At 36.4% G+C, this 19,667-nt stretch overlaps 3 protein-coding genes across 4 annotated transcripts in view; all 3 read left to right on the top strand.

The window, feature by feature from the left end:
- Positions 1-2,854, top strand: part of LOC124159623 (hemicentin-2-like) — a 39,953-nt gene extending 37,099 nt beyond the window's left edge. The window contains exons 11-12 of the mRNA XM_046535542.1: positions 315-400; positions 2,810-2,854. Of these exons, the coding sequence (XP_046391498.1) occupies positions 315-400; positions 2,810-2,854 (131 nt within the window). The remainder of the gene's footprint in view (positions 1-314; positions 401-2,809) is intronic.
- Positions 322-12,579, top strand: LOC124158526 (contactin-5-like). 2 transcript variants are annotated; one of them, XM_046533660.1, is made up of 7 exons: positions 322-400; positions 569-847; positions 6,046-6,227; positions 6,352-6,508; positions 6,637-6,801; positions 10,439-10,522; positions 11,732-12,579. In XM_046533660.1, the coding sequence occupies exons 3-7, from the start codon at positions 6,066-6,068 to the stop codon at positions 11,824-11,826; spliced, it is 663 nt and encodes a 220-aa protein (XP_046389616.1). In that variant the 5' UTR covers positions 322-400; positions 569-847; positions 6,046-6,065; the 3' UTR covers positions 11,827-12,579. The 2 variants fall into 2 exon arrangements, with proteins under 2 accessions (XP_046389616.1, XP_046389615.1); XM_046533659.1 differs by lacking the exons at positions 322-400; positions 569-847 and adding an exon at positions 5,812-5,938.
- Positions 12,580-14,748: 2,169 nt separating this feature from the next.
- On the top strand, positions 14,749-19,563 carry LOC124158522 (mediator of RNA polymerase II transcription subunit 27). Its single transcript, XM_046533646.1, has 6 exons — positions 14,749-15,696; positions 15,857-16,001; positions 16,081-16,208; positions 16,296-16,389; positions 16,640-16,885; positions 19,382-19,563. Exons 1-6 carry the CDS (start codon positions 15,509-15,511, stop codon positions 19,514-19,516), a joined length of 936 nt encoding a protein of 311 aa, XP_046389602.1. The 5' UTR covers positions 14,749-15,508; the 3' UTR covers positions 19,517-19,563.
- The last annotated feature ends 104 nt before the right edge of the window (positions 19,564-19,667 follow it).

The following is a 19,667-nucleotide window of genomic DNA, read 5'->3' as shown; positions in this document are numbered from 1 at the left end:
ACTCAAAAAAGTCGCAGAGAGCAACTCACTCATAGGCGTGAGCTGTGAGTGGCGAAACAGCTCTTGAAATTGAGTTGCATTTGCTGCCATTACACTTGATGGTTTCACGCTCTACTTTGTAGAATTCATTCGTTGTCAAAATGAAGGTAAAGCTTTACAAAATTTCACAGTATTTTTTTATATGTACGTATTAATATACAATAGCAATAGAATACAATGAAAATTTAGTTCTACCTTCAACATTTCAAGAAGTGAGAATATCAGTAATAAGAAAAACTATCACATAAAATCAAAAATGTTCGTATTTCTTTCAGAAAGGCTATCAAATGAAACTCATTGCTTATCACGTCATTTCATCACAATGACTCTGGGTTATATGAATGCAGGGCTGAAAATAAAGGTAAGAACTTTGAAATCTTTCTCCAGCTTGTCCACTCTGCCAAAATTTTAAGGAAAGTATTCTGGAAAACAAATATATAATGAGTGATCCTTTGATATTTGCAGGGGAAGCATTAAAAATTTCTCTTAACGTTTCATGTACATACATATCTTTGTACTTCCATTATAGCTGGAGAGGTGAAGAGAGAAATAGAACTCCTCTTGGTATTGCCTCCAGTATTACAAACTTCTAAAGGGGACTTCTACTACACAGAAGGGGAAGCAATAGAATTGGAATGTAAAGTGGATAGTAAGGCAGGAGCTAACATTACGTGGGAATTAAATGGAAACCCTCTCCCAGAGTTAATCAAGTCTTCCACTAGATATGCGCATAGCATCCGAGTTCCTACGCAATCCAACCAGTGGGAAGGAAAGTATACTTGTATTGCACACAACAAAGCCGGAAAAGGTAAGACGACTATCGATATTTGATTGTAACTTTTCTTATATTTAAAGGTATGCATTGATCATATGGCCCTGCTCATTCTCAACTTTTTTTAAACACGTGGAATTTTTTTCTTTTGTTGCTCACTGATTTGTTCCAGACCTGCCACTTCTCTTCTGATTTCAGAAAGATGTGAGAGAAGCAAACTTGGTTTACTCACGAGGGTAAAATCTAAGCATTAGAGAGCAGGAGGGGAGGGAAGGGGTTGATATCATACTCCCCCCAAAATGTATGAGATATCCGATCTAAATTCTATCCCCTCCAAACCCCTTCCCCCCCAACAGATCCCGATTTAGGATGTGGATGGCCTAGGGCCCATTTTGGTGGCAGGCCAGGGGGTGCCACAGGTGGCGTTCAGAGCTACATTAACAACGCCAACGGATAAAGTGTTTATTTATCAGCAGCGTTAACCATTTATTACCGTCAATATTGACGACTACATGATAACCAAGAATCAACCCAGCTTCACTTCAAATCCCCTCATATGTGATATTTTTTTCTGTTTTTCCATTTTGGTTAGATTTACCTCTATATTGGTGGAAGGCTCTTGCTTGGTGGGTGGCCCCTCCTCCCCAAGCGGTCATGAGTAAAATGAGAGCCACACTTACTATGAGTAGGATGGTTCAAAAGCAGTGAAAAGGGTCAAATTTTGCATGATCCCACCCCCTAATTCAATGACAAATACATAGCTGGAAAACTATGTTTGTAAAATTTTAGATCGATACAACTCCAAGAAGCCATGGAGAATTATTTATTTTACTTATTGGGAATGCTCCTTCAATCCTATAGGTAAAAGGCAACGTGGATCGCAATAACTTTTTTTTTCCTTTCAGGGAATACTTGAGGTGTGAGCTGGGACTTGGTTTTATGCATATGCAGTGACTTAATATTTTTTTTACTGTCCGAGAAATAAATGATAGATAGATAAAAGATGACATCTTTGACATTCCACGTGAAGACACAATGAAACTTAATTAATCTAGCCAGAACAATGAGTTTTTGTTATCACAGCAAAAGAAAGGAAGGCCAGGTCATATGATTATGTTAGACAAAAATAAATTACCCAACCTTCGAAGAAGGTTGACCAGGGAAAAAAGATATACAGTAGATTCCGTTTAATGGGTCCACCGGTTACTTGGGGCAGATCTTGAAGAACAGAACCCAATAGAGGAATATCCCAGAGTATTCTCCGCTTGATTGGGACAGCATGCCGCTTTATTGGGCCATGAGTCGGCGACATTGACTCAATAGGTACTTGCGACGAAATTAAAATTCTTTGTTTTCAGAATACTGTTTTGTTTAATTTTCCTCCTTTGATTTACTCTTATTTTGCACAAATGTTCCTATTCTTGCCCTATTTTGAAAGTTCTTGTTGTTATACTTTCCGCTAGAGGATAAGACTTTTCTTTAATAGGACTTAGTAAAAGACATTCATTCAGCGTCGCCCGAGGCTGTGACAAATATATTTAACAAAAATCGTATAATTCTTTAAAAAATTCTAAAAATTCTTAAAAATAATAAATTAACTAAACTCGATGATATATATAATCAAATTAATATTTTAATAAACTTTTGTTACATTATAAATGTTCTTTAGTCTTCTTTCTACCATTTCAAAGTTTTTTATTCCCATATACAAGAGAGTCCGCCTAATTGGAGCAGCCACTTAGTTGGGCCAAAGTGCAAAAGTCCCAATATGTCCCAATTAACCAGAATCTATTGAACCTATGGTCACAGAATGAAGAAGTTGCAGAGAGTGGCTACAGGAGCCCGTAAATTTTCATTTTTCTGAAATTTAGGAATTAAGAGAAAAAATGAATGATAACTACATATAACAGCAGTGAAGAATACGTGAACTTTGAATAGGAATATGTGCCCTGCCTTGGTGAAGTTTGCATTTTCATTGCAATTAATTATATTTTTCAGTGGTTTAGTGCCTCTGCTCTCGTGGCTGCTCCAAAAAAGATTTAGATTTGACTTAACACTTTCAGTGCGGATGACATATTTATATGCCATGAAGGCTTTTCCACTCAGGCAGAAGACATAAATGTATGTCTTCGGGAGTTCGTTTTTCCACTTGTCACTAGGGTGCTCCAAACGCGCCTAGCGTTACTTTTTCACCCTCCCGCAGTTCGGGAGTGACCTTACACCATTGCGGAAGTGTCTGTTTCTAGTTCTACGTGTTCCTTCATTTTTAGTGTTTTTTTGTTTACTTTAGTGCTATTTTTGGAACAATTTGGCAGGTTGAGATTTTTTTTTTCATTTCCTTCACCTCTTTTACATTATTCTTATCGTAAATATCCCATCATGTCTTACAAATGGATTATTTTTTTAAATTTTCTTTTGTTTACCTTCCTTTTTAATTTATTCATATTTTATGTGCTATCACAAAAATTATGATTAGACTAACTTTTTATTAAAGATATTTATCCCCGTTTTATACTCACTACATTATAAAAAAATGATCTTAGTGAGGTGCTTCAGTTAATTATGTTATAATTGAATTTATTTTTCTAGGAACTTTTTTTATTATTGCAAATTACGTTTATCCTGGGTGATTTTTTTGGGTCTTTTTCCTACTTTTACGGCATATTTTCTCATTCGTGTCTCTAGGTCAATTACCAATCCTCTATTAATTTAGCGTTTATTTCATTTTCTGAGTTATTCATAGTCTTGGGGTTAATTGCAGATTTTCTTCCTTTTCATAAAAAATAACAGTTATCGCAAATGCAACACTGCATTACATTATGTACAGTATTGGTCTGTATTTTTTTGCTTGTGTATTTATTTCCTTAGCTTCGTAAACGAAATTGCGGAAATGAATGGATAAGCTCAGAGGCATTTTAAGCATTACCTATGGCATTTAACCATTATTTATTCCCTTGAAATTGTGTTTTTATCTTATTTTTTAATTTATTCATATCTTATGTGCAACAACAAGAATTATAATCAGACTTAGTTTTTGTTAATAACGTGTATTCTCGTCTCAAAACTCACTATTTTATTTCAAAATGTTTCCATGCGGTCCATAAGGTCGTATTTTATACTTTATTAATAATTTTTAAAATCATTATTGCAAATTAAGTTTTTTTTTTTACATATTTGGGTTTTTTTTCCTAATTTTACGGCATACTTTCTCAGTCATTGCTCCACATCAATTACTTGTCCTCTATTCATCATGGCGTTTTCATTTTGTAGGACATTAATATGTTCTAGTGTTAGGTACAGATAGTCTTACTTTTCATAAAAACTAACATATTAATCACATATGCAACACTCCATTACACAAATTATACTATTTTGCTGGATAATTTTTAAGGCTCAAGGTTGGAGTCCCTCCCTACCAGCGGCACTCCCAGGGATTATTTCAACTTGCAAATGATATTTTCTTTGAAATAATCCTCTCGTAGACGGAGAAAAATGCAGAAAGCATTTCCTTCCGAAATCCTTCACCAAGGGCCTTCACTAAGGGCATAATGGGTTGGAAGTCATTGGGCAGGGATAACTGGAAACTTGGCTGGGCCTTCTTCTCCACATGGGCACAGTTAGGGTTAACATGATTTCTAACGATTGGAGGAGGTCAGAGTTAGTGCAAGTACCGATATTCGGGGAGAAAATGTGCCGTGATAGGTTTTTAGGAATTATGCGCAGGCTCTTCATTTCTTCGCTAACCGTGAAGCCATCCGTAGGACAGTGACTACAATTTGCCCAGAATGTGAAGGTCAACCAGGGCTCTTGTCTAAGGTCTTGCTTTCAAATATATCATAAAAATTTGTAAGAATTTTTATTGAAATGTTTCAATTTTGCAATAACTCTGAGGTAACATAGATTTGCTTTGATTAAAAAAATGTTTATTCCATAAATTTATATTTTTCTTGCCGTTCATTGTGTGTTCTACATCTGTGACTTGAAAAAATTAAATCTACGGCCTTTGAAACAAAAAAATTACACGTAAAGACTAATTCTAAGATATTTTCGTCATTAACCTAAGGCATCAACGGTAGAAGAAGTATTATAAACGGAAATATGAAAAGTTTACTCCTTCATACAAGTAAAATTGCATTTGTGTAATGCGGGTTGCGTGAATTGTCAATTACTGGTGACGGGTGGCATACATGTATGTCATTAAGGTTTTTTACAAATTGTGAGAAATAGAAGCAAAAAAAAATTGCAAATTCTGTTGTATTATTTGCAACACCACCGTTATAAAGGAAAATCACCCATCCGTCATTGGAGGTTACGGCGAAAAATATCATCCGCATTGAATGTGTTAAACACTCTTCTCTGCTACAAATCTGTCAATGCAGACATCGCTAATGCTGTCAATAAAACATTTTTAGATTTATGGTTCCTTAGTGAGGATCTGATAGCATTGAAATTCCACGAAGAATGGGTTTTATTTGAAAAATGGGAAATCATGGAAAAAGAAAAATGAAGTTAGCATTACAGAAGGATTAGCAATGTTTACAAATAATGGTTTGCCTATCCCATAGAGAAATTTGTTTGGAGAGAATTTATCTCTAGGTGTGAGCAAGAAAAAAGTATTTTTCTACCAATTAATGAACCCTTCTGAAGAGCTTCTAAACACTACATAGAGGAAAAATGCCAGGAGTATTATGGTTTGTGGTGGAAAATGGTGGGGCCTAGCGTGCTTAAATTTTGCAAAAGTAATTTTCTATCTACAGTTGAGGACCTCAAATCCAGAAAGCTTGGGACCGAAGGGCTTCTGGATTTCTGGTCTTCATAGTATATTTAGTAAATTAATTAATTTATGCATGTGCTCAGGCTCTTGTACTTGATATCCTTATGTGTCCCTGACAAGGTTCTTAGCTTATGTCCATAGTATGTGCTAAATTCCTACTCATCCCAGAACAAGGCTTTGGAGAGTGGTGCCACGAGGTGGCAAGTCAAAACACTACGCAGAGGAATTTTCAAATATTCTGGATTTCGGGTTTCTGGATTCCAGATTTGAGGTCCTCAACTGTACTTGCCATCAAGTTAGTGGGCAGCATGCAAAATTTGATTGCACTCAATCTTTTTGGACCACCCTGATGTGTGAGCCTTAAAATAATAATGTGGAATGAAAAATGTATAGAATAATTGATTCAACATTTTTTTCTCCTAATTTATATTGGCAAACTGTCATCTTCTTATTTTTTTAGCACAAAAAGAGATTAGGGCTATGTATTGGGAGCCTCCTAGTGTTCAGCCATTGACCAATCAACATATGTCCTATGCTATTGGAGAATTGGCAACAGTGTCATGTGCGGTTTCCGGTATTCCACTGCCGAAAATGAGCTGGCAACACAATGATCAGCCCATTAAAAATAATCAGTATTATGAGGTACGTCCTTATTAGCTAACACCAATAAAATCTATCTCAATGAGACCCAAATGAATGACTATTAACACAGCCTATGAAGTCATCTTTCTTGACTGCCCTTTTCAACCTTATCTTTAATTTCCAGATATCTGAAGATGGACTGTCTTTAAGTATACATGGATTCAATGCAGCCACTGAAGGCACCTACACGTGTATGGCACAAAGTATTCTTAACTCAACGAGCAGATCTGACTTCCACTTGATACTGGGTACCCCACCAATTGCAAGTACATCACCTAATGGTATGCATCAATATTCATTCGTTTTAAGATGCTTATGCTTGATTTAACTCAAATTGATACAATTCCTCAGTTCCAATAACTATGCCAATGAAAATTTCCGCAAGTTTAATTCATTACCTTTATTACAGATTTAGCCATTGCATTGGGAAAGGAGGATTGGCTTCATTGCAATGCAGAGACTCCTGTTGACTTCCCCAGGATGGAAGCAAAAATTTCATGGAGAAGGCAACATGATATTCCTATAGATCTGATGAGACATGAAGTTCTTGCCTCTGGAACCTTGCATATCATTGGTTAGGACACAATCAATGACTAAAGTAAACCCAATAAGAGTGTGTGGTACAGTGGTGCCGACCCCATGGGGCCTGAGCCCCTCAAAAATTCGTTATGGGTGTGAGGAAAAAATGTGCCAGGCTTGTCAATTTTCCCCTGAGTGTCCAGATATTGAGATTTGAGTTATCAGGATTCTAATGTTGATCATGTGACTCTTCTAAAATCCTTAAAACTCACTACGTATAAAATTTCCCGGGGCAAGATCCCCGGTTAGGGCCCCCCCAATATTTTTTTTGTAAGTCGGCATCCCTGGTGTAGTATAATTTTATTCCGGCAGGCACACCAATACCTGATAACAATTTTAAGAACAACATTCTGAGTAATATTGGATACCATCAAAGTTTCAAAAGTGCTTTCACTTTAGCAATTAAAAATTTTTCTAATGGCAAATTTTCACAAGCCGCTATCTTCGGTACATAAGTACATATTTAGCATAACCAAATTATGAGAACTCAAGAACTTTTTCCAAACTTATTAGCTTGACCAGGAATGGGAGAACACTTAAAATAACTGAGCTTTTTCTGCACCCTAGAAAGATTATAAGGGGTTAAGTTATACCTCTCATTTCGTGTTTCTGGGTTAAAATGCCAGTTGTGGGTAATTTTTTAAAAATAACTCAAATATATTTTGGGGAACTACCTTTGCCTTAATACGTTCACCATTCACCCTGGCAGACACATATATGGGTTGAATTGCAAAGACAGCAAGGGAATCACTCTGAATGACCATTTTTTAAGTACCAGGAAAATCCATCTGATTCTTATAACTACAAGCAAATAATGTTTCCTGTTTAATTTGTTCATTCATGAGAGGCTAATGATCCCGGGAATAATTCATGCAGAAATAAAAATTGGCATAATATAGGAAATTGAAAAGGGTAAAAAAAGCCCCTTCAATCCTTCTAGTGGTACATATGTTACATCTACAGCAAGACCATGGCAGAGTGAAAGGAATAACGAGAGTGGTCATTGCAGATTAAATATTTTATCATGAAATGGAGCGAATTTAATGTTGAAATATAGGTTGCTTACTAGTATGAGCCTATCACCAACAGTGGTTTCATAGTACCTACATATGTATTAAATGAAATGGCAACATCACCTTTTTTTTCCTTTGACATTCTTTGAATCAAGTGTGTGTTAATAGCATATTCCATGAGACCCATTTGATAGTTTTGCATTTTCTAACGATTTGCTTTGAAAAAACCATGATACTTTGTATAACATTCCCTTTACTCTGTAAATTCACAAATCTAGTTAATACAAATTACAAACACAATTAATAAGGTCTTCCAGCGAACACATCAGGAGCAATGACGCGTACACCCAAATGCCACTATTGTCATTACAATACTCTCGTATCCTTTGTTCAGCGTCTTCAACAAGAATTGTCGTCCATTATTGCTCCATTGTTTTTCTCCCATCGTCACAGAGATATTGCTACAATTGAAATATTTACAATGAGCAAATGAGTGCATTCAGCTACACTGAGTGCTCTCCTTTGCTCACTGAGCAAGTGAGCACTTTGATGTCATGGGACTGAGCGGAGTGACATCACAGCACTGAGCAGTCGCTATTTTAGTGAGCGTAGAAACACCATGCTCACTTCCGATCACTCAGGCGCAAAACATGTAGGAGTCATGCTAAGTACTGTTGTATTCCGTACACTCTCACCAAGTGATCACAGAGCAAAGTACATGCGAATGTACCCATTATGCCTGGCGACAGGTCCATGGGATGTGGAGTAACTTCCAAGTTTAATCCAGAGGAATATCAGAGGACAATATATGATGTTGCCACTGCCTGCTATGATGCCAATGCGGCAGACGGCTCATCAGTAGTGCTCATAGATTGCAGTAAATAAAAACTTCACAATGTTGCATAAAAAAGAGCAATAAATTGGTACATATATAGATCCAGTTTTCAATAAAAGCAGTGAGTAAAATTGTCAAATAAAACCTAAAACCTATTTCTCGCACAAAATGAAAATTGTAATGATACAAGTGCACTTTTAATCCCAAAGGAGAAGTCTGTTGAAGAGGTAGTAAGATGTGTGGACATTATCTCAGTTGCTCAGGGTTGTACTCCGAGGAGTAGATTGGACTGTGGTGGACCCTATCTCACCAATGTAAAGGCATAGGTCAAAACAAATAAGAATGTGACCCTCAAAGTCTTTTACTCAATCTTTTTCTGAACATGGCACTTATTCAGTTAATTAAAATTTGTGTCTATAGTTATGGGGCCATTGAGGACTGGGTTCCCAAGCCAAAATTTAGCAAGTGAATATTACCATTGTTGTTAGTATCATTTGCAGATCAGGAAAATATCACACACTCAGTGATTTAACTTGAAGATTAATTTGGATTTATAAGGAAAAGCTCCCCCAAACTGAGCTGCAGATGAATGAATTTCAGATACATATTCGGGGTTGGGGTACCAATTCCATTCCCCGGGAAACCTCTTGAATATTGAGGATTTTGATTGGGGTGCTCAAAGGTTTCACTCGTAATTTGAAAGAAACACCCCTCAATCAGCAAACTAGGCCCCCTTGGCTACCACATTCCCCCTTTTTACATTACTTTTCCTAAATCTGAAAGATAATGGCTGGGCTTCTACTGACCATGAATATTTCAGACAGACAATTGATGCATCTTGCAATTTATTTGTATCTTAGGCCTTAATAAATGCCTCTGTTGTATTGCAGTTGAACTCCTCTCCACACAATACAGCAAAATCTGTTGCATTGTCTTACAGCAAAATCTGTTGCATGGTTGGTCCACCTCCTACATGTTTAGAGCAGAAAAAATTACGAATCCAGTATATATGTATTATCAATGCTAACACTGCAGAATTTATTCATGTAAATTATTTTCTGTCAAACACATCACTAGCATAATCATCAGGATGAGAAGTAAGAGGTTCTACATTTTTTTCATTCCAGTTGGCAAAAACTCACTCTATACAATACGACTTTCACTTGAAACCCCCATCCTAACCTCTAGACCACAAAAACATCAAGAAATTGGCCAGAAGCGTATCAATGGCACAACGGCGGACACGCGGAAACCAAGCCGCAGAAATGGTGATGTAATGCGACAGCGTCAGGAATCCATTATTTTACCCCGTGGTTTAAACTTGTCCAGAAAAATTGGTAAAAACAATGTTTATTTGTGGAAAACAACATTATTTATGCTGAAAACACCTAATTTTGCTGAATAAACAAATAAAAACTGAAATTATGCACAAAATCGTGAATACGTATTTGCATTTGCAAAAATCACGGAACACCACTCATCAGTAAGCAACCAACTTTTCAGTAACAGAAATATGTAGCTCTATTTCATGTAGCAAATGCATTGAGAACTCTATATATTCCTTTCTCTGAGGCCATACCTAGAAAAATTTTTCAGGGAAAGGATTCAGTTGGAAGAGGAATGCACTTGAGTATCTGCTCAAGTGCATTACTCCCCTCGAGCCAACATGAGGGAGCCGTTTACAATAATTTCAGAGAGGGTTTGAACCCCTTGGCCTCCCTGCTCCCCCACTGGGGTAGCATCAGTAGATCCAAATTTATAATCATTCACTAATTTCATTGCAGATTTCCAAGAACAAGATGAAGGAATTTACATATGCACAATGGAAAATGACTTTGGAAAAATAGACTTAAAAGCAAAATTGGAAGGTAAGGGCATTGTATTTCATCAAATGTTCATTCATAAGTACCCTCACGTAAGTTAAATTAAAAGATACACATGACTTAACACACTTACTGCAAATGATGACAAGAGGGGCCCTACAGCCATTTTACATAGGGAACAAATTGCACAACTTAATGCATTCATGATCATTGTGCATTTTTAAAGGCATCATGTAAAGCTTTAAAATGAATGAATGCATGAGCAAAAATGTGAACAGAAGGCAGCAAAATAGCCACTGTTCTTGAGAATATTGTTCCTCGGAGGAAATCTGCAAAGTCAGGGAGTTTGCCAGTAAATATGTTTTCTCTCCATTTTCCATATTGTTCTAGATCCCGGTTTCTAAATTACATGCATAGAGTATGGCCTTGGGGGAATTATCCAATTAAATTGTGACATGGCTGTGGTACATTCACTATTCTAACCTCTACAATTGTTAGAATGGATGAGTTTTATGCAACATGTATTAGACAGCATGCTAAATATTTACATATGTGCACCACGCAAGTATGTATATGCCCATACAAAGCAAGGGTTCTCAGAGGCTACAAAAATTAGTCTGTTCTCCATATATTCTTTAAGTTCTTCATATATTTTTCATTTTATTCTTTATGGGTTCTCCATCACATATTCCTAGAAAGTATTTCAATCTCTCCTCACAAATCAAACCTCACAGGCGTGCAGCTAGGAATTAAGGATAGGGGGGGTTTTAGGCAAAACTAATACTTATGGGTGTGGGGGTATTGTGTACCTGCCAGGGTAAGCAGGAGTTGCGGGGGGCCCTCCTCCAGAAAAAAATGAAGAATAATGGTTCAAAATGGCGATTTTTACGTCTTTCTGGGGGATATTTGATAAATTCTAACACTATTCTATGTGTAATACTGATCCAAATAAGTAAAATGGATTAAACTTAATAATTTCTCTGAGCTCTGGGGGTGGGGGGGGATTTTATCCCCCAAACCCCCCCCCCCTCGCTTCACCACTGAAACCTCATCCATTCCCAATATTAATTCCTTCACCTGAAAAGTAATATTATAACGGCTATCCTTCAGAAAGTACTCCTTGCAAATAATTACAACTTTGATAGAGAGGATCCTATGAAGTTTTAATACAATTGTTCATAATAAATTTTACATCATGTAACTAACATGCTTCAAACCCATGAAACTACTAACAAAATTACATTTCTATTACAGTTTCAATCAATTCTGCAAATTCAAGACATGTTATTTCTGCAACAACTTTGGCATTGAATCTTCTGATTTTTATTTTGGGTACTATAATGCTTTGAATGCCTTTTTTGGATTACATTAAATCATTGCTCAATGAATTTAAAGAAACAATACTGTTTGAACCTCAATAAAAATTCACATATTCTCATCCAACATCAAGATGGAACAAATAATAAAATGGCAAAGGAAAACCATTTTCATAAGGAAATATATATTGGTGCTCAAGAGGGCTTGAGAAGCTAGCATTATGTAGTATCATGCAAAACAGCTGTCTCTTTCCCTCAGCTCTACTACACTGTTTGTCCAGGAAGTATAAGAATCCATTATTTAAAAATGTTTAATTTTCCATATAATTAATAAATGTTACATTCATGCATCAATTACCTTTCCACAACATTGTAGCCTTTGTTCTCAACGTACTTCTTGAACCTGGACTCACAAATGCATGCAACAATATATTTTTGCTGTGTTCCTCTAGCCAAAACCCTGGCCATTCGCTATCAAATTAAGTGTGAAGTTTCCTGCTGTAATTCATTATGAAGATTCACCATTTCTACAAAGTCAGGCCTCAAACAATTTCTCATTATAAATCATGTGGACTTCCCAATTGCAATGAGAGTCCCTAGGATATGGTATGCTCCCACTGCCAGGTCTTAGCATTGCTAATTCCTTGTAGTTCCACTCTTTCTTTAAGATCCTTAGTTTGAAATGACCACTATAAATACCTGCCTCAAAGAAATCTCTGACATACTAATTTTTTAAAGTTAACTTGGAAGCACTCATTTATCATATTAGGAACTAAGTAAACTGTTTAAAAGAACCCCAATCCTTGAGACTTCAAAACTAAATTAATTTCCCTTATACTTAAGGTATACTTTTGTGAATTAAATGAAGGTCATCTTCAATGAACATCTTGTTCATTAATGTTATTGTCTTATGTTTTGATTGCTCATAGCAAGATGTAAAATATTTAGTGTGTTTAATGAGTATAGTTTCTGTTTGTATTTAATTTATCAATGTTTCTTGTATATACTGAAAACATAGAAATATGATCTCTAGACAGAGAATAAATTTTCTATTTACTACCTCTTTGTTTCAAAGACCAAACTAATAATTCTGATGTGAAACAGATGTTTGGTCTGTTAGAAGAGAATGGAAAAGAACAAGCCAATGTTGGTGGACTTAGAGAAGGCATTTGACAACGTGGATTGGAGCACAAGGCTTGAAATCCTAAAAGAAATTGGGGTTCTTTACAATTACAGAAGAATCATCCACAGTTTATACAAAAACCAAGTAGCGGTCATAAAATCAGGGCCCAGCTGTGAAGAAGCAAGAATTAGGAAAGGAGTGAGACAAGGCTGTGCATTGGCACCCGTAATTTTCAATGTTTACATTGAGAAAGCCATTAATGAAATCAAAGAGAAAGCATTAAGAGTGAATATCCATGGAGAAAAAATTAGTATGCTAAGATTTGCCAATGACATAGCCATTATAGCAAAAACAGAGAAGAATTTTAAAAATATTCTGGTTAAAATGGGTAGGGTAATGGGTAAATATCAACTGAAAATAAGCACAAAGAAAACTAAGATATTAGTATGCAGCAGAAGAGAAGAAGTCAAGACTACCAAATAAATTGGGAAGCAAAAACTGATAGAAGTGGATGAATTTGGTTATTTGGGAAGCAAGATAACTAGTGACGGGATTTCGGGAGTTCTCGAGACGCAAGAAAGAAATTATCAGCAGAATAGCCCAGGCAAAGAGAGAATTCCACCAAAAGAAAGACCTGCTTACAGTGGGAAACTTAAATATGGAAGTAAAGAGGCAATTTATAAGAACCTACATCTGGAGTATGCTCCTATATGGAAGTGAGGCATGGACAATGACAGCAGTGGAGAAAGAAGGGAGAGAGACCTTCGAAATGAGGTGCTACAGAAGAATGATGAAGATCAAATGGATCGACCGAGTTAGTAACGAGGAAGTCCCATGATGGCCTAATGAAGACAATCGTTGAGGGACAAGTGGAAGGCAAGAACAGAAAAGGAAGACCTCAAACAAAATATATGGAACAAGTTAAAAAGGATGTGAAAGAGATAGAAGTACGTTGGTGTGAAAAGATTAGCTGATAGGAGAACTTAGTGGAGAGCTGCATCAAACCAATTCTAGGATTGTTGACCAATGATGATGAAGGTTAACTTTTGTTCCTTGCACTCAGTGTTTCCATGCATTCAGAACTGTAGAACACAACTTTCAACTTATTGCTTTTCTCTGCCTTCGCCTAACCCATTCCTACCAAGTGTTTACAAATTTTATTTATTCAAAGGTTGGTCAAGAAGAGATAAGTTTGTTCCATAAGGGTGGACAACATCAATCCATATTGTCCCAATACATTACGCTGATATCCAGATGGCCATTCTACTCCCCGGGGAGTAGAATCTAACACATGTCATGCAACCATCAACAAGAAAATAGCCAATTTACTTTAATTTAAAAATTAAAATTGATTATTCAGAAATCTCTACAGCAAGAATTTTTTGTCAAAAAGATGACTCATTATATGTATTTTTCACTATAAATGGAGAAGCGACACTAAGAAACATGAAATATATAGCTTAAGGCTAAAGCTGTGGGTGCTCAACACAATGTTTTGTCTTTATCAACGACACTGTCCAACTAGGACCAACAATACATCCAACACCAGGGAAGAGTTAAGGTGTTCAAACCGTTACCTCTCCAGAATGTTTACGTAACACCGTCTAGGTTATTATTATTATATCCCATTGATTAAAGGCGTAAGTAACAGGAGGATTTTGGCGGTTATTAATGTACCCTCATCACATATGAAAATTTAAATGTAATAATACGATCACAAAAGAAATTTGTTTGACTATACGTCCTTAGCAGAATAAGAAGAAACTCATCAAAGTGGTGGATAAGAGTTTAGATTTAAAATGTGGAATCTGATGGACTGGAAAGCAAATGACGAAAAAATGAAATATTTAGCTCAATCCTGAAAAAAAATTCTAATCAGTCCAAGAAGGCTGATGTCCAAAATTATTGCTAATGTCATCAAATGACGTTAGCGTCACTAAATGCGTCTATGACAGAGACTTTTTGACTTTCACTGATGGCAAACAGCCGAGTCAAAAATTTCCGTGCACAACTGCTGCATGAAACCCACATTTTAAGGTCCACAGAGATACACACAATCAAATGAATAACTAATATCAACTGAGATACGCAGGAATGAAAGCTGAAATTGAAAGAAAACTGACAAATTAGAAAATGAAGTCATTAGACTACAGCCACAGTGTAAACAAATATGTTTCGACTGCGCCACAGCAAAACAAACTCAATGGGCCAGAGATTGCAACTCGCCTGTAATCATTTGGCAATGAATATCATCAAGTTTGATGAAAGCACGCTGAAGAATTTAAGTACAAAGGCAACGCTTTATCATGTATTTTCTAAGATGTTGAGAATATGCCGGCCACCAATAGATTATCAACATGATTCCATTGTACGCAACAAAAGATTAAATTTGCCTCCATTTCCAACTTGTCGCATCGTCGGCTTCGATAGAACTCAACCGCTAATATCGATAGCTCGCGATTGTCAAACTATTTTGTCGATAGTCGGTGTTTGGTGTTTTGAAAGGAAAGCAGTCCCCGAAAGTGTACAGTAAATACGGTAAATACAGTTATCTGAAGAATTTTTTTCCTGGTGACTGCTTAAGAAAAATCTATGGAAAAAGCACAGCTGGACGCTCTTCATACTGCTCTAAATGCCATTCATGTGCTACGTTCCAGTGTCGGTCATGTTTTCGAAACATTAGGGAATGGAATAAGAGCTGATCACGGCGAAGAAGGAAAAGAAACGAAGTATATACTAGAAATACATGACCTCCTCACCAAAGTGAACAGTAATCTAAGGTAAGACTCTATCCTAAATTATTCTTCAATCGATTTTTTCTGCAATTGGTTATGTTCTGAGGGCGAGTGACAACTCGGGACTTGATGCTAAAATACGGTGTTAATAGAAAGTGAATTGTACGTTTTGTTTTAAATTAAATCTGAGTGTATTATTTAACAGAGATGTCGAGCAAGCCGTCAGCTCTTTAACACCTCCGCCGGGACCATTTAGTTTGGGTAATACTACGTATTTAAGTCAGGAAACCACTCAAGATAGGCAGGCTTTGTATCCACAACTCGTTGAAAGCTATAAATGGACGGACAAGGTACGTCATTAAACCCATTGTGATAATATATAGTTTTTTATCACAGCTGATACGGTTTTTAATCCTTTGCCTCTCACAGGTACACGAGTATGGAAATTTGGCTGTTGCATTGCTCAGTCAGAATTCTCTTAAAAGATCGTATATCAATGCCAGTTTTAGTGCAAAAAGGAGGAGAACGCAAACAAGCAGTCACAATGTGTCTCCGCAGTAAGTTATTGCAATTGAGTTTGTGTTTTGGCATCCAATTGGCATCTCCTTAAATTGTCGTGAACATTTTCACGGCTTTCTTTTCAGTGCTGTTGACTCCGTTATTGCTACAATTGATAGATTATTCAATGATATGCATGTTAAAGTCTCCAGACCCTTTGCGACCAATGCCGTACTTCAGGTAAGAAATTGTTTATAATATTTTTGTGACATTTTCTCATGTGATTGTGATCACTAAAGAATTAAAATTCTGACCTACGAAAATCATTAGGCCTATATTCTTTGCGTGACTTTGTAACTTTGATTTTCTGAATGAGCTGGTATTTAAGTATACAAGTACTCTGTTTTTATTTTGTGTATGAGTATAAGGTTTTTTATTAGCAACTTTGTGAATTGTGTATATTCCTTTAGCTATTCATTTTTCTTTTTAGATAACTTTGGGCAGGATACTGAAGGCTGTGGTTGCTTTCAAAGGACTTATGATTGAGTGGGTGTTGGTGAAAGGTCACACTGAAGAATTCTCAACAGAGGTTGGTGGTGGTGGAGTGGGTGGGCAGTTGGATTTATGGACTGAATCACGATACTGCGTGTTCAGGAAAGTCACGGAAAATGCAAATGCTGCAATGCTGCACTTCTATTCCCCCACTCTTCCAGAATTGGCTGTTAGGTCTTTCATGGTGAGTAATATATACTAAACAGAATAAGAATCAAATTCAAGTAGTCACTGTGATGTGAACATGATAAGTTCCTGAAAATATCCTGAAGTCATGGTCATAGCTGAATTCTTCTGGATAGCACATACTGCAAAATCAACTCCATTTGCCTTATCGTACTTTTTAATTGTATGATAATGAATTAATTTTTTATATAATTTAACTAAAATTTACTCTCAAAATCCTCCTTTAGTAAAAAAATATGTTTCCTTCCATTGAATTGCATGGTCAATGTTGATGGAATGCCCTGCGACCACCAATTTATTAGGTTGACCCAGTTGGAGGTGCTCCCTTCATCCCTGTTTTGACAGTTTTACATGTTTCTCCTGTATACAACTCTCCGTACTTAAAATTTGCTCCTCTGCCTCTGCTATTTCTTTCTACATATGTAGATTTACTTTCTTGCTTGAATTTTAATTTGGCATACTCATTTGTGGGCCAGGGGGTGTGTCTGAGAGTACAAAATGTTATTAAACTATCTTGACACTGGGATTGTCTGCGTATAACTTTTGAAAATTATAATAGTATTTTGAAAGACTTGCAGTTAATGTAAACAGTCCTCGGGTTTCCATGCAGGTTAGATCCTCCATCCCTCATCACGTTTTGATGAATGACTTATTCACTGTCATCAGTGCTGATGATGCCTATTCTCGAGTGGCCAGGTTTATATTGTGTGTTTCTCAGGTGAGATCGGTTCCTATAAGTAGATGCAATTTTGCTTTTTCCCATCATTTTTTGGATAGGATTCTATGTTTCACTCAAGTAGAATCCTTCATCTCTATTGAAATTCTTTCTCTCAAGGCTTAACTTGATTGTCTCCTTTGTAAGTCAGTCCCCATACCCTTTGGGATGGCCCAAAAGTTGACGTATGTTATAAATGGAATAGAAAACCCTCAATAACTTTAAGTATAAAAGTTGTGATGGAAAAAAACAATAATCGCTGTTGTTGATTTTGACGAAAGATAGAGAACACGGAAGTTTCATAATTTTTGTACATCAAAAGATTAAGAGGACATATAAAGAAAGTGAATAAACTGTAAGTAGTGATAAGAAAATTATTTCTATCACTGCATGACGATAAAGTGCTGTTTCCTTCCATTGAATGTCATGTCTGAGGTTGATGGAATGCTCTGCGACCGCCAATTTATTATGTTGACCTAGTTGAAGATGCTGCTGGATTGATGGTTCTACTTGTTTGTCCAATATACACCTCTCCGTACTCGCATGGTTTGCGGTATAAACCAGGCACTTTCAGCTCGGCAGGGTCCTTTACACAAACTAATTGGCTACTAAGTTTTATAGGAATCTAAAGAAGAGAAAACCTCATCATGGTGCCAAAAGAAAACACTCCAATGGCCCAACGTTTGTGTGAACATGAGTTTCCTTAGTGAATTGCAACCACTAGGGCATTTGTCCCTTGAGTTTGACTCCCATACTCTAGCCCGGACGAACCCTCATCCATCCTTGTTGTCTCTTAGTGGAGTAATAGCAAAGGATGCAGCTTGCAACATGTGCCAACCTTCCAAGTTTGCACCGACCCAGCTCCATGAATTAAATCGGAGTCTTGTGTGTCTACATATTATTGAAGATGATAGTACTATCATTGTAATTTTCTATCTTATGCTACCATTTCCACTAATGGGTTATCTTACATAATGATGAGCTGTAAAATTAGTGCAAGACACTTATTAGTGCACCAATATGCAGAAAGATTTTCTCTTTCGTCACTTAATGTTAAGGAGTTAGCTGCTGTTCAATGTATATCTATTGACCACATTTTCATTTCAGTTATGGAATAAATTTTCTAATCAAGTACTTAATTAATATGCTGACTGACAAATTTTAAATGGAGTATCGCTAGTTCATTTTATTCCTTTGATTGTAGCCAACAATGATAATGGCTTTTGCTTGCATTTAATTTAACGGTACCATTTTTCTTATCTATAAATGTTATTGCATGCAATGTTGAGCTTTGCTTGCTGGAAAGTGATCTGGTGAGGACACGCATTTTGTTTCCTTTTTAGTAGATAATATAATTTAGAATTTTCACACGGGATCTCAATTACTGATCAGGTCATGTATTTTATGGTGGTAGCTGCTTGCTGGCTACTTCCTGACTTGGTTAGAACTTAAAAGGGACCCTCATGGTCAGGATGTGAAAATTGTGCATTACAGGAAAAAGTCTTGAGTCAACAGAAACGAATTAATGTGTAGAACCATTATTGTGCTTTTCCTTCAAATTATATAAGTTACCTGCAGACTCGAAATATCCCAATTGGTAGTGGTACATTATGTATATTTATGGTCTACATCGAACTTCTATCGGTTAAGTTACCTGTAGACTAGAAATATCCCAAATTTTTACATCTATAATTTTTCGTTTGCTCTCAGGGATATTTCGTCCGTATAATTTCTGAATGTGGGTATTATGTTTTATTGGGTCATTTTTTCTTATTTCAGACATGGTTTCACAGCTTCAACACACTCTTCAGTGACACTTGCAAAAGGTGTGGGAATCATCTCCATAGTGGCCTACCTCCAACATGGAGAGACTTTAGAACATTAGAGCCATTTCACGAGGACTGTAAACCTTGAACGTGTTACTCTTAAATATCTTAATAAATATTATATGTTTTGTGTCATTTGCTGCTCTCATTTCTTGTTTTATCCCTTGATCATTACAGTAACTTGTTCTCTTTACATGAGATTTTATTTCATACGAGAAATGTGGTAAGTGGCATTGCTT

The sequence above is a fragment of the Ischnura elegans genome, chromosome 5 (assembly GCF_921293095.1).
Source record: "Ischnura elegans chromosome 5, ioIscEleg1.1, whole genome shotgun sequence".
NCBI classification, from domain to species: Eukaryota; Metazoa; Arthropoda; class Insecta; order Odonata; family Coenagrionidae; genus Ischnura; species Ischnura elegans.
Note: the sequence above shows the minus strand (reverse complement) of the source record. Positions and strands in the feature narration are given on the sequence as shown.

What these genes read in the sequence shown, in the direction of transcription:
- LOC124158526 (XM_046533659.1), top strand. An exon ending in AAAATAATCAGTATTATGAG is followed by an intron (nt 6,228 to 6,351) that starts GTACGTCCTTAT and finishes TTTAATTTCCAG; the next exon opens with ATATCTGAAGATGGACTGTC. An exon ending in TGCAAGTACATCACCTAATG is followed by an intron (nt 6,509 to 6,636) that starts GTATGCATCAAT and finishes CCTTTATTACAG; the next exon opens with ATTTAGCCATTGCATTGGGA.
- LOC124158522 (XM_046533646.1), top strand. Translation starts at nt 15,509, where the DNA reads ATGGAAAAAGCACAGCTGGACGCTCTTCATACTGCTCTAAATGCCATT. An exon ending in GCTATAAATGGACGGACAAG is followed by an intron (nt 16,002 to 16,080) that starts GTACGTCATTAA and finishes TGCCTCTCACAG; the next exon opens with GTACACGAGTATGGAAATTT. An exon ending in TGGCTGTTAGGTCTTTCATG is followed by an intron (nt 16,886 to 19,381) that starts GTGAGTAATATA and finishes TTCTTATTTCAG; the next exon opens with ACATGGTTTCACAGCTTCAA.